Source organism: Plodia interpunctella, chromosome 1 (assembly GCF_027563975.2).
Source record: "Plodia interpunctella isolate USDA-ARS_2022_Savannah chromosome 1, ilPloInte3.2, whole genome shotgun sequence".
NCBI lineage: Eukaryota > Metazoa > Arthropoda > Insecta > Lepidoptera > Pyralidae > Plodia > Plodia interpunctella.
Window position 1 is genome coordinate 8,745,086 of NC_071294.1, and position 15,313 is coordinate 8,760,398.

Sequence of the window (15,313 nt, forward strand, 5' to 3'; positions counted from 1 at the left end):
TCCGCACAACTTGAGCGTAGATCAAAAACAGGCTCGTGTCGACTGGTGTAAGAAAATGATAAAAAAATACAACCGTGGCACGTCAAAAGCTGTTTATAATATCTACACAGGTGACGAAACCTGGATCTATGCTTATGACCCTGAAACTAAACAGCAGTCAACGGTGTGGGTCTTTCAAGATGAACCGAATCCAACAAAAGTTGTTCGTGCGAGAAGCACTTTAAAGCAAATGGTCGCTTGTTTTTTTGGTATCAACGGACATGTAGCTACAGTGCCACTAGAGAATAGTAGGACGGTTAATTCTGAATGGTACACCACCATTTGTTTGCCAGAAGTCTTTGAAAAAATACGAAAGAACAACCCACAACGCAGAATCATACTTCATCACGACAATGCTAGCTGCCACAAGTCGGCTGAAACAAATAATTTTTTGGAGGGTCAAAAGATTGAATTGACGGGTCATCCGCCGTACAGCGCCGACCTGGCACCCAATGATTTTTATTTATTTCCAAACATTAAAAATAAATTACGTGGTCAACGTTTTTCGAGCCGCGAAGAGGCCGTTGATGCGTTCAAAACACACGTTTTGGACATACCTCAATCAGAATGGAAAAAGTGCTTTGAAAATTGGTTTCATCGTATGCAGAAGTGCATAGATCATCGCGGAGAATACTTCGAGAAACAATAAAACCATATGTAATAATATATGTTTGTTTAATTTTGTTATTCCGGATACATAAATAGCAGCCCTCGTAATATAGTTTCGCAAGGAGCACGCTCTTCACGGCCTGACCAGATGCCGCCAACCTGACCCTGGATAACAATTGAAAGATATTATAGCTAATTAACGTCCACTCATTACGCTCAGCGATATCAAACATACTTATACGCGCTATCCTGATAGCGCCTAATTCTCTTTAATCATCGGTAATTACAACAGAAGATAAACATATCACTTGTAGGAAGAAAAATGAGTCACTGTCACTTTACCTGCACAGAAACAATAAGTGCTTATTTTTATTTCTTTTATTTCTAATTAATATAATTGTTATTTATTATCTCAGATACTCGGATAACTGGATGGACATAAAGTTTTAAATTTTAGAATTTATCGCTTTTCCTTTACAAATATTTCATATCGTAAATTTATAGTATTACAATGCAAGGCAATATATGTTTGTAATCGAGAATTATTTACATCGTAAAATTTTGATAAGGGAAGAAACATTGTAGTATGCTACTTGAACACGTAAGTATACTTTCGCATGCAACATATACTTAACGGATATTTCCGAATTAACCTATAATACTACCAAGCAGACACACAGGCATGCGGCCAACCTGATGGTAGAAGTGTCACACGCGCGTTACCTACTTTACAGCCTAGGATCTTTTGGCACAGTACCCTGTAAATACACTGTCTCTCTCACCCTACAAACTGGAACACTGCAAGCACTGCTGTTTGGTGGCAGGAATAAACCTCTAGCATCTGGTGTTTCTGTTATATTAGACAAAGGAAAAGATACAATCTGCTTTTTGATAAATAATTTTACAATATTTTTAAAATATTGTCTACAGTCAAATCTACAAATTTTTCAATTATCAGAAATGTTATACATATAACACAACTTTTGTTAATTAACACAAATTAAATTTCCAAGTTAGTACAAATAATTAATGTCGATAGGTACTTCATTTTATCATTTTGGAACAGGAATGGCGATGGCTGAGATGAATGAGATCATAAAGGTTTATTTTATAAAATATTTTTATTTTAACTCTAGATACTTACAATACATAAGTATGTTATATACATAAGAGGATTTAAATAAAAATATATTTTATAATTGTATATAAATAATGCATGTTACAGAATCTAATTGTATTTGACATTATATTTAAATAAATAAATGAGTATAAATATTTATTTGCAATAAATACATTATTCTAAAAATTTTCTAGGATGCCATTTTTGTGTTGATAAAAAGTAAAGTCGCATAGCATACGTAACGACATCACCGTTTGTCTTGTAGATATCCTCAATGTTATTACTTAGCGATCACGTTCGCTGTTATCTTTGTGACCTGCCCTCGTCGCATCCAAGTCGATCTAGTTAGTTATTATTTTATAACCCATGGCATCGTCTCGCTCAGTGTCCAAACTGGTTTAGACAATCGATTGGAGTCGTCCGTCGCAAAAAGCGGTGGAGTTATTATTATGAACTAGTCAAGTTATTGACATGGATAAACTTGGTTAGGCATTATGTACTTATTATAACAGCCCTTGGCTAGGTGGACTACACATGTTTTGTTGCAACTAAATAAAAGTTCCTTTATTATTCCAAGTAAGAGCGTTCTGGAGGGCACGGCAGCGCGGAGTTTATGTATTACTAGCGTCCCCGGCTTCGCTTGGGTAAAACCATAATAAAAAGTAGCCTATGTCACTTCTGAAGGTTTCGCCTATCTTTGTGCCAAATTTCATTTCAAAATTGGCCCAGTACTTTTTGAGTTTATTCATTACAAACAAGAAAAATACAAAAATACAAATCTTTCCTCTTTATAATATTAGTATGGATAGTAAGGGTGACATTATGAAGGCCTAGCTAAGGCCTAATTTGCAAAAGAATAAAACAATATATTTTACCAATGTAGGTACCTAAATATCAAACACATCGCCGGAAAAATAAACAACTTATTTGATAAATAACTGATTTCTATAAATTGTGATTTATTTATCAAAATAGTAGCTTTCTTATACAACAGCTTTACTTATCTCACATCACAGTTTACAAACATCGGTATTACATGACGCGGTAAATGGTCTAGAATCAGAAGGATCGATATGAAAACAAAAACCAAACATGTTATCTGGTGAAGCTGTGCTATCGGATCCATAATAATAATAATAAATCCATAAATAATAAATAGAATATCGGTCAAGCAACACGACGTCAGTATTTGGAAACTACGTAGTTACATACGACAAACTTATTTCATGGATTTATTGTATTTTTGCTCTTTTTGCAAGTTATAAATAGAAAAATGGCTTTAAAATTACAAATTTTGCCATACACGTAGTTCAGTCTTTCTCTAAAGGTATACCGAAAATTGTTGATTTGTGTCAGATTATAAATAGTGTAGTTGAAAGCAGCCTTTAATCCTGCGATCTTGTATTGACTCCGTTTACCCCGTAAAGGATAAAGGACTTTAATATTTTTAATGCGTCCAAAAGAATAAATAAAACAAAGGTTTTCTTTGCACTGTCTAAACATTTTTAGATAGAATAGGAAATATTTTACAAGGAAAATAGAGTTTATTTATCTTAAACAATCGTTGCATTGTTTCCGATTATGACTATTTAAATGTTTAAGAATGAACAGCCTCTATGTATGTTGATATCGCAACAAATATTACTTTATCAATCTTACACCTTGACTACCACCTTCTTCAAATGTTCCACAGGTAAACTGGCAATGCATGCAGCTGTGCCTATTGTATAAATAAAATATTCAAACACAGACTTACATTTAGAAGTCGCTAAACGCAGTACAGGTAACGTCAGCAATACGCGGATGCAGCATCTTCGGTGGTCGGCAAGACGCATGTTTTGTTACATCACCTTGTCGCGGCGCTAAAAAAAGCACAGGTAATAAACATTATGCCCGCTCGTCTTTGCAATGTGAAAAACAGTTTTCATCATGCCATTCTAATGATAGGGAAAAACTAATGTTGTTATTAAGATTTGTTTGCATAATGACGTTGGAAATATATATCGGAATTATTGGAAAAATATGTTTTCTAAAACGATGACGCGACCAAGCCTATCGGAAGATTTGTAGGGTTATTTACAGAATATCTGTCAACGTCACAGATGAGAGGCTGGGCCATATTGTTTAGATAAGTAAATAAATAACAATTAACAAGAGAGTGTAATTTTCTATTTATTAAATACAAAACTCAGTTTGTTTGTATATTACGCTTTCACGGCTGAATTACTCAACCGATCATCGCGAAATTTTGCACGTTGTACTTCAAAAGTTATTTCCGTAAATTGCGGCATTTTTGTTATTTACACTTACATATCTACGTTTTTCAAAGTTTTCCTTATCTGTATGGTATATTATTTCATGATTATTGGTCAACGGAAATTAAGTTACCAACATAAATGGTCATATCTTTTATATGATAATTCGATTTCGAACTTAATATGTTCTTGAAAAAAAAAGTATTTAGACGGACAACAAAGCGATCCTATAGGGGTTCCGTTCTTACCATTTGAGGTATAGTACAGGTCCTAAACACCTACACCAGGTAGAGGAATCTTTTCAACGTAATTGAAGAAATATGCACATAAAATATACAAATAAAAATGACCGCATAACAAGTACTAAAGGCTGTATCTTTATTGCGTAATAGTTTACCTATAATATAGCAACACATTTATCTGTTATTCTTATGGTTAGTCATAAGATTTTATCTTAAAGTAAGCAAACCTTATATGAGAAAAACAGGATAGAGATAAATGATGATTTTCACTTTATGTACTTACAAGCTTACTGGGTACATTCTACTAATCTTATAACGCCTATATTTATACCAGCTGCGCCCCGGGACTTCCCTTCCGTGGGAATTTGGGGATAAAAACTACCAACGTTAAATTCATACCAAATTTCGTAACAATTGGTCCAGTACATCGGTGCACGGATATTATACCGTGTAACTCAGTATAACTAATAGTTTAACGTGATGGAATAACAATGAGATTGCGGAAGAGAAGTACAGAATATTACACATATTTTTACATACATATTTTTTATTTTAATATTACAAAAGGAGCGAAGTACTAGGGCAATTTTAAAATATGAGAGTTGGGATAGGTCACGAGATTCATATATAAGAAGTTTTCAAAAAAAAAAAATACCGACTTAATTATTTATTACACTAAAAATCATCAAATAAAACTCTACTCTACTGTACTAAGTGTCGAGTTGAAGTCGATGCCAATAAAATAAATATTTGCAACGAATTGAGAACCTCCTTTTTTTGAATTCGGTTAAAACATGACAGCTACTCTCTAAAGTTGCGGATATACCTAGCTCCATCTACGAGTATCTCTGTTCTGGCTATCCCCTAACGGCCACAGGCTATGGCATTGGTGTACAACCAGAAGAATACTTCCCCCGTTTTAGAATGTAGTCGCTATTAGGTATTTACGCACAACAATTTCACACTGAATTCCCAAAAAGTACAACTTAAATAATTATATACATATACCAATTTGTGCCGAATATTTTGGCAATAAACTCATCTTCCAGGCATTCCATCTAAAGGCTATGGTATATTAACGTCCTATAAAAGTCACAAAGGCTATTAAAAAATCGGTATGCTTTAATATTGACAGGAAACGGACGGAACGATGATTAGATTAGCTGTTTTCTTGCAAAAAAAATTACACTACTTATAATCACGCGATGAATTCTATATAAGTCACATTAATTAACTTTAATTAATTATAAATTATTTGGTGATTTCCTATCCTATTATATTCCTATCGTTATTTTTCATTCAAGATAATAAGTCATCGGACATTGACCACTATTCAATGTGAAACATTATTTAAAACGACATGAATATTGTACTATTTTTGCTGCTGTGTAAAGACAAAAAAATAACACCCATTAAATTAATGGCTGAAACTTTGAATTGTTGAACTTCATTTTGTAAGGCAATGTACCTTATTAGTAGGATTACACAGAAATTGCAATAAAAATTAAAGTTTTAGTTAAAAAAGGTTTTTTTTTTAAAGTTACATTAAAAATATTACATGAAAATAAGTTTTTCCCTCCGTTTTGCAGAAAGCATCACTGACTCGTGCTGGCTGAAACAGGCTCGGCAGGCGCGCCCGCGTGCGCCCGCGCAAGATAACACCGCGTTACATCAGAAAGTCGCGCGTGCCGCCCGCTGTATAAAAGCAAGGCCGCCCGCAAAATATACTCATTCACAACTCATACTAATAAATGAGAACACGTTAGTTACTAATTCGTGGCAATGATCTGCGCTCTCATGCATTACCTTCAAATAGTGAATACCGAAAACAACAAACAGTGGTGGCATAGTGACAATTTCTGTGACAGTCATTCTCCTCGTTTCGAGCACCAGCAAAGATAACCCAGGCCCTGAAATCGATTGCATCGATTAAGAGGTAAATATTTTTGTTTTCTTGAAAGTATGCATCATGTAGTAGTAACCATATTAGAAGCATCTAAAGTTTTTACAAATCATAATAACACTCAGTATAAGTTCTTGTAGAGTAAACATATGCTACATTTTATTTTATGTCATTAAACTGTTTTATTTCACACACCATTAGACCTAAAAAATCGGGGCTTTGGTAATAAAAAAACTAAATAGGTACTTATCTTTAAAAGTCCAATTCATTTGCATCAAATAATACTGATATCTTTTGTCCGATCATTGTTTTCGCGAGGAACCCGATAAGAGTTTAAAGCATCTTTTAAGTAAGGGTCACCGGTCACTACGTGAAGTCGGTAGTTAGACACAGATCTTTGATATGAATGCTGCAAATTGCGCATGCATTTATAGACTAAGTAGCAGTAGTAATCTGCTTGGTTGTGGGGGTGGCTCGAGTAAACTGATGCCGGTTCATAGTATCGCTTTACTGGGACTTTACACTTCAGTGAACTTCATAGGGCTTTCAAAAATATTAGAATATGAGAAATTTATCTGAAACGGCAAATCCATATAATCAGATTTTTTATTATTTCTTAATCGTTATAAACCACTTATCTGAAAATATATATATATTTATATAATTAGAAATCGTATTTGTGACTGTAGTATGTAGACTTCAGCATCTTACATTTGAATCAAAGCACATCCCTGACAAGTGAAGTGAAATTGCAAACTCTAATATGGTTTCGTAATTCTTTACAGACTTACAAGCAAATATACCATCGACCATTTGAGTTCTGCACACTCTAAGAGATCAACGCCTTGGAGTTGAAGAAAGTGAGAAGATTTGAAAGAAACAATGACGACCGTGCAAGCTCCGTGCGATCTCGCCCTGCCGGCAGCCGTGCCCAGTCAGGAGGAGAACTTGGACATACTGGCGCTGACCATGGCAGCGCTGCGCTTCGTCAACCCTTGGACCGCTAACAACAAAACCAGTCAGTGGTCGGAGCCCATAGAGCCGGGCTCGCCAGAAGCCAAAGACCGCACCATAACCCTCGCGGAAGTCAGCTACCATGACACGCCTCAAGACTGCTGGGTCGTGATCTACGACCGCGTCTACGATATCACTACTTTCCTCGAAGAGGTTGGTTGAATATCAGATTTATTTATTATCACTCTCACAATAACAATGCGTAAAACAAATTATTAACTTGATTTTTTCCTCAAAACACTTGAATTTGCGATTAAAGATTTTGAAGAGTTTGCGATGAAACCTAAGACAAGATTTAACAAGACAAATAAGGAAAATTTGTTTTCTACAAACTAAACGTTTTTTTCCAGCACCCTGGTGGAGCGGATGTTATGTTGGAGTACGCGGGCCAAGACGCCAGTACCGCGTTCAGGAGTTCAGGACATTCGCGCAACACATCCCGCACCTTGGACCGCTTCCTCGTGGGGGAGCTGCCCATGCACGAGAGGATGTACCGCCGCCCGGGAGGCATGCGCCTCAGTGATATACCTGATTAGTAGCCTACAACTACTAAATATTAGGGTTATATCAAACATGGGATATTTCAAAGTTCTTAATTTTTTTTTTTTGTATTCAGTCCAAGGAAATATCACGCCATTTATAATGTGTAACAATTAAAATTTTAGGTCTTATCAAACAAGTAGCAACTAGATTATTAACCTTTCTGTGTAATGTCATATGCTTTGATAATAGTTTCTGTACAAATTCGTATAAGTTTAAACAATTATATCAATTAGCAATGTACACTAAAGCTTCTACAGGTGTAAAGTATGTAGCTTGAGTATTGTGTGTGAGTTTCGCCTGCATTTATTTTTACATTGTTTTTATTTAATGTATACATTTATCTTATTCAGTATTAATTAGTTATTCTTGTAGATTATTAGTTCAGTATTAATTTAATTCACAAAACAATTAATATTATTTTTGTGAGTAAAATTAATAGGGTTTAGATTGTTAATACTTTCTCATACTGTGAAGAGTTACAAAGTTCCTATCGTTTCCAGTTTTATAATAAATTATGATGATAATTTATTTCTGAATTTTATTACTAAACGAATGCCCAAAGTAATTGGCCCGTATTTGAATTTCAATCTAGTACGAAGTCGATGCCTACACACTGTCACACATTAATCACATGAACAGTTTTGACCAATTGAACTATTTCCATAATTTCCTAATTATTACAATAGCATTTTATTGATAATTACATTATCTATTATTACTCAACCATAATTACCCTGCCATAAGACTGTATGAGTTGTTTGAAGATTTTAGAAGAACATTAATTTTCGATGCTGTTCTGGAGGCGCCAGGCGGAAAAGTAGCTCGATCAAGGGAACAGAATAATTCATAGGCGATGGGCTAGCAACATGTTATTATTTCAATTTCAATAAGCCCGCTATGTAGCTAAACTGCTATGTCCACCACGTAAAAGATAAAAACGTGATACTTTGCCTGGAAATTATTTTGATAAACTTCTAGTTCAGTGGGATTTTGGGGAAGCGTAGCTTGCGGCAGCCATACCTTAGCTTAGAGTTACGAACAAATTATCTGTCTAGCTCCACGAAGAATATTGAATTATAGTCGTATTTGTTAGTCTTTATGTCTATACAGATATATATTTGTTTTTAAGTAAGGTAGCTTTGACCGTGGTTTTATTGAGTTCAAGTCCCAAATACCTATCCGGCTGCCCGTAACTGTGGACGATGCCCTTTCCACACATAAAAAACGTATGAAAAAATCTACAATCTTGATTAATCTAGAATTAGTTCATTAGAACAGGAAACACTTGACGCAAACTTGATCTGCTCTCCATAATATTTAGTTTCTAGAACATAGTTTTTTTTAGCTTGTCGTAGGTCTGATAACTTCAATCTGTAGTATTTTTGAGAAAATGTGAAGTAGAAATATTTTAAGCGTTGTCTGAAGGATTTGAAATTGAAGATAGTGATAATATTTATTGTAAAATTGCGTGCTAGAAAATTAGAAGAATGGCATGAATTAACGAAACAGAGGTTGTACCGACCTCCATGGCCTAGATCATTATTCTGGATGTTGAATTAAAATTATTATTGTATTCAAAGAAGGATAGTAAATGTCAACGATAAAAAGCTAGTAATTAAATTCAACGATTCAAAATCAGTATTTAAAAAAGCCTATCAAGGTATTAACCCTATTTATAAAGATGCGATTACGCGAGAAAAGTAGTGATTATTGGATGACCACAACCGCTTATCTTGTTTTGATTACCTTCGCAATAAAGAGTTCACAAGCGATCTAGTCACGATCGTTATGTTTTGTAATTTCTTCACTCGGATAAAAACTAGGTGACAGCGTCCAGTACAGCGAACAGCCGAAATTACTGTGCGTTTTCACGCACAGTAATTTCGGCTGTTCGCAAAAATAGCCTTTCGGCTATTTTTGCAATGAGAGAGTATTCTTCAAACATTTTACTAGAACGATGTTAACAAAAATTTTACGCGAGAGAAAATACAAGAGATATAAAGCCAATGTCTTTTAGAAGTCAAACATATTATTTTTGTCTATCTGTCAGCAGCAACGATTTGTCCTTCTTCAAAATCCTTCAGGATTATATTTCAGAAATATGGGATATGGGACGCAAAAAATTGATCTAGCCAAGTCCCATGTCTGCGAAAATTCATTTTTTCCGGTCGCAAATGTACTTATTATTAACATGTAATTAGATTGATGTATTTTAACTATTTATCCTCGATAAACAGTATATAGACTTGCGTCAACATTCCCGAGCGAGCCGGCAGGCTCGGGTCGGTCAACAACTAGCGATAGGACTGCGAACCGGATAGAAGCGGATCGGTGCTTTATTATCGCTTGTTTTATTATCGCTTCTAAGGGCTAAAACAGACCGGCGAGAATTGCCTTTAAACAAGTTAACGTCACTCTTTGGGTAATCCATAAATTAAATGTAATAATATCAAAACGCTAAAAACCATATGTGTTATTTAGTTTGACATGTACCATTTCGGTTGTCAATATTTTAAATGTTCGATTCCCGGGCGTGGCAAGCAAGTTTCCAAAAATAGCTAAATGGTTTTTTTTTTACAAAATAAAATAATGATGTTATGAATAAAGTTATTTAAAAGTATCTACGAACTTCCCCAGGCTAAAAAAATTCATGCTGTGTACAAAATTTTAATAATATTTATTACTTATGTACGACATATTAAATAAACATTATATTTGTACCGAGTGTTAAGTATATGGTCATTAAAAGTACATTATTTTATCATGGTACAATTACCAATCAATATTATGTATTTATTCTGTGTCAAGACTTTGACCTAAGTGAACGGGATCACAGATAATCTATAATTCCTGATATCAAACATAACAATATTAAAATTTGGCGATGCTAGAAAAGTGCAAATAATTTAATCATCAGTGCCATTTTCATGGAATTTGTACAAGGGCGAAGTAACAAGGAGGAAGAAAATGTATTGTTGCGTTCGAAATGTATTGTTTAAATATAGGTTTTTTATGTTCAACACATTTGTTCATCAGATCCGTTACGATCTGATAACATTTAGAACATAGTAAAAGCTGAAATAAAACATAGGAGCTTTTTTGTAATATGTCGCACTACTGCCATTTGGTGTTAAGAGCGTAAATGCTGACTTTTAATTGAGAGATGTTTATTTTAAAAACTTTACAAGTCTTGTATAAAATCTTCTTCACCTACGCTTTGGTGTTAAGTGGGTAGTAGACTTATCTTGTAAGCTAAGTAAATAAGTGATGTATTGAATCAAATGTTGAATATAATGAAAGTGATTTCAATAAATGAGACTGTTATTGTTCTCAACTCTTTTATTTACTTAAATAACTTTGGACAAAATTGTTTTGACATATCACAACACTTCCTGTCCTAGTGATGCTTTCCTTCAAACTTTCTTTCCGAATCTGAAAAACAATAATGAAAATTAATCTGTATTTTAATTTATCTTTTGTATTTTATCTATTTATCTAACCTTCAATTGGTTTAAAACTATTTAGAATTTAGCCTGAATTAAAAATTAAACATAAATGTTCTATGGAAGAAATTTCCGAAAACAGAATTTATCTGGCACACATATGGTTTTATATGCGACCAAAAAGGTAGCCTATGTTACTTTTGAAAATCTAGTCAAACTCTGTGCCAAATTTCATCAAAATTCGTCCAGTACCATACAATACTGATACAATACAAATAGTTTAAAACAAACGTTTCTATACTTCCGTGATTTCATTAACGTCAATTTCTAAAACGTCCGAGATATAAAAAGGTACATGTGCATGTAATACTTGTACATGTTGTGTCACGAGAAAAAACACATCAAAAGTCTATGTTGTTAAGATGTATCTATATCTCTTGGTCATTTTTCTTGTAGATGTGTCATGACTGCTTCCATAAGCAATCATTTCTAGGGGAACAACACATATTATTATATATTTATTTAGTAGAAAACAAATGAACGTACAGATGTTTCTGGTATGTGTACTTCTTGGCGCGGTTGTGGTACAGCTTGAGGTAGACGAGCAGAGCCGCGGCCAGCAGCACGACCGTCGCCTGCAGCGTCCTCTCCCGCGGCAAACCGCATTTCGACACCTTCACTTCCTCGGGCGTTATTGTTAACTGAAAGTACAATAGTTGCCTGTATATAAAATGAAATGTATAAATTCACATAATGAAACACGATAATCAAATGTCACATTATGTAATCAAATTTATTTCAAGTAACATTTAGTATTTTTTTGCTCTCATTAAAATATATATAACTTTTTTACTCCAACAATTGTGACGTCACTTATGCACACTGTCCTACAAGTCCCTTTTTTGTTTTTGACACATGACAAAAAGTATTAGAGTTGACTTGACGGCGGTGAACCTATTTCAAAAAGTTTGTAGGAACTACCCAATTATGCTACCACTAGTTAATACATTTTATTAGAAAGTGTTAATATTTTATTGCACAATTTACTAAAATTTAAACGGCGGCCAGCAAAATCCTTGCCGTAAGTGGTAATTTTTTTCTCTTCATAATGAATCAAAAGACATAGATAAAAAAGTGATTGTGGCACTAAAGAGCCGGCAACACCCTCTTAAGTATACGTAAATAAGTCCAGCTCACCAAGTAATACTTCGGATCCAATCTATTCCTCCAAGAAAACGACGGTACAGTGTACTCAACGAACTCGATCTTATGATCAGCGGTGGGCACAAAGCTATGTCTCACCACACAACTGTGGTGTGTGTGTCCTCCGAACGCTGCCCGCGGGAGGAGGCTCTCGACCAGGTACTCCGTGGACTCCTTCGAGAGGCAGTTCCAACGCTCCTCGAACAAGGCGTTGCGCTCCGGCAAAGGTGCGGCGTCGGGCTCCGTGCAGATGCTGTCAGACTCGCGATACAGCGGATAGTGCTGGAAACATACCAAATATATACATAGTAGCGACAAAGTTATCAATCATCCATGGCAATATATGTTGTGGCCCAATAGAGAGTAAGGAGTGGCTTAGAATAGGACAACTCAATGTCCTCCCGTGAATGTCTTGTGAGGTAAAGGCCTTGAGAGAGTAATGCTGACTGAAATGGTAGTTGTGATAACATAGTTGTGAGATGATAAAAAATAAATATTTTTAGGTTAATTTTTATGCTGACCCAGGACTTTGCGGCATCACAACCAAATAGGCCAAGATGAGAGATTTTTTTTAACTAATATAAGAAAAGCATCGAAACTTTATGGACAAGCGAAAGCATTTTTGAATGCAAAATTTACCTGCATTATGATTGGTCTGCTATATTTCTCCAATCTAGTTTTACTTCTACAAAGTGAAGAACCACTGCTACATCTCAACATATCTGAAAAATGTACTACTTTAATATGATTGACAAAAACGACTGAAATTGATGAATTGAAATGTCACAAAAAAAAAACAGAACTATTTAGGCTAATGGGAGCTCACATTAGTGCAATCGCCGCTAGGGGCACTCGATTCTATGAAAGGACTATTTTTTCTATTTACTTATGTCGGCGTAAGACAGAAAGAAATGAAACAATTCGGACATACTGGCATGGTTTCTATAGCTCAGTGGTTAAGAGCACTGTCCCAGATATTATGTTTTCATTCCATTATTATTTTAAAAAAATCAAGGAATAATTACCTGATATACTGTTTAATTTAGCGACTGCTCTTGAACATAATGAGCAACCATCTCCCTCCATCGCCATCGAGTTTATGAGAACAAAATGGTTGTTCTTAATGGTGATGAGGCTGACTGGCGGGGAAGACAGTTTCGCCTCGAAGCGACGCGCCAAGTGAGGTGTTATCCTACAGGATTAACAATTGAACATTATTAACAATTGAAACAAAATACAAATATTATTACTAAAATATATCAACAACTAGCAGCATAAAAATTATACACTTAAAACCTTTCTCAGGAATGACACTATCTATTAGCAAAAATCACATGAAAATCCGAGTTTTGAGTTTATCTCAAAAAGACAGACAGACATGGCAGAAAGCTTTGTTTTATAATACAGAAGGGTGTTATTAATAAAAAAGAATAATTTTATTTCAATAAAAGTACTGGCATTTTTTAGTAACTATTTAAATGTTTGCTCATTAATTTATATTTGTTAGTTTAATTTAATTATAATTATTTAAAGTTTATTGTAAATAAAATTAAAATATTTAAAATTGGCACTAAAATGCTTTTAATATTTATTCAATTCCCAAGTATCAATTTATTAACTAGATTGTCATTCTACTTATTTACAGATGAACAAAAGTAATAAGGATGCAATATAAATAAAATTAATTAAATTCTCTGAGAAGTTCATTACCTATGTAACACATCACTTTCTGCTATTTTTATTGGTACAAACTTAGCTGCTTACTTGAGTTTCTACCAATAAAAATAATATAATTAGTTATTCTTTGGTATTTAAATAAATAATTCCTATTTTCTTGCTTTATAATAACATAGAATTCTTTAGAAATTTTTACTATAATCAAATTTCATTTTATTACAAAAATAATTACAGAACTTTTCTCATTTACCTATAGTGAAAACCAATATCATGGTTTCCAACAACTGAATACATTTGTGTCCCCTCAGGTACTTTAAATAATCTGTAAAATCTGTCCACATAATCATTGAACTCATTTTCTGGACACCATTTACCTTCATCAAAAAGATCACCTAAAACAGAAAATAAAGTATTCCTAACAGATTCTTATAATTGGCTAGTATTATTAGTATTAAAATATTTTTTTAAATCAGGTACATTAACAGGTGTATTAACTTATAAGAAGTACATGAAACAAACCTAATACAAAGACAACATCAGGTCTATGCAATGTCATAGCTGTTTGAAAAGCTCTGTGCATCTGCCACTCCCTTCTCCATTTGTCTACCCAGTGGCCATTACGTGATCCCAGCAAATGTGTATCAGCTATCACCATAGCATAAACAGTATCCACTTTCTCTGTATACTCCTTGTTGAGTTCTGGCCATTCACACTGCAAAACACATAAAATTCAATTGAAATTAAACACTTATAATACACTTTTAGGGTTTCACTAACGGCTGGACCGAATTGCATTTAACCAAGTGTACAGCCTTGAACAGCTAACGAAAGATGCTAATAAAGTGTAGCAATAGCAAATTCACTTACCTGTATTTGAGTCACGTAATAAATAATATATTCACAGTAAACATAAATAAACAATAGACCCACAACAAACCTAAAAACAAGGTTTAAAAATAATGCATGGCGCCAACGTCGTTGTATTATAGCCATACTACAAATATGTTCTCATTATCTTCAGGTCTCATATAAAAATTTAGTAATTAAGTAACTAGAATCATTTTTCTTCCAAATTACATTCAGAAAACATAATAATAAATAGAGCATCTATAAATCCAATTTAAACTTTTGTTGACATTTACTTGACATCTTGAATGAAAAGAAAAAAAACAGACAATAACAAGACAGTCTGCGGATTACTTGTTGAACCAAGTATGTAACAAAAAATTGCAAAATGAAAACGAATAGGTCGAACGATTTTTTTC

The 15,313-nt window shown here is 34.0% G+C and overlaps 2 protein-coding genes and 1 long non-coding RNA gene across 3 annotated transcripts; 1 reads left to right on the forward strand and 2 right to left on the reverse strand.

Moving 5' to 3' along the window:
* Nucleotides 1-751: 751 nt before the first annotated feature.
* LOC128672069 (uncharacterized) lies at nucleotides 752-6,016 on the reverse strand. The gene is made up of 3 exons (XR_008404906.2): nucleotides 5,824-6,016; nucleotides 3,525-3,630; nucleotides 752-813 (listed from the first exon to the last, which is right to left on the reverse strand). It is a non-coding gene; the product is annotated as an uncharacterized LOC128672069 (long non-coding RNA).
* LOC128672063 (cytochrome b5-like) lies at nucleotides 5,996-8,253 on the forward strand. Its single transcript, XM_053748962.1, has 3 exons — nucleotides 5,996-6,201; nucleotides 6,954-7,335; nucleotides 7,533-8,253. Exons 2-3 carry the CDS (start codon nucleotides 7,051-7,053, stop codon nucleotides 7,716-7,718), a joined length of 471 nt encoding a protein of 156 aa, XP_053604937.1. The 5' UTR covers nucleotides 5,996-6,201; nucleotides 6,954-7,050; the 3' UTR covers nucleotides 7,719-8,253.
* Nucleotides 8,254-11,023: 2,770 nt separating this feature from the next.
* On the reverse strand, nucleotides 11,024-15,184 carry LOC128672770 (metallophosphoesterase 1-like). The gene is made up of 8 exons (XM_053750156.2): nucleotides 14,916-15,184; nucleotides 14,568-14,760; nucleotides 14,299-14,440; nucleotides 13,397-13,563; nucleotides 13,011-13,093; nucleotides 12,366-12,653; nucleotides 11,715-11,869; nucleotides 11,024-11,157 (listed from the first exon to the last, which is right to left on the reverse strand). Exons 1-8 carry the CDS (start codon nucleotides 15,039-15,041, stop codon nucleotides 11,139-11,141), a joined length of 1,173 nt encoding a protein of 390 aa, XP_053606131.1. The 5' UTR covers nucleotides 15,042-15,184; the 3' UTR covers nucleotides 11,024-11,138.
* Between the last annotated feature and the right edge of the window lie 129 nt (nucleotides 15,185-15,313).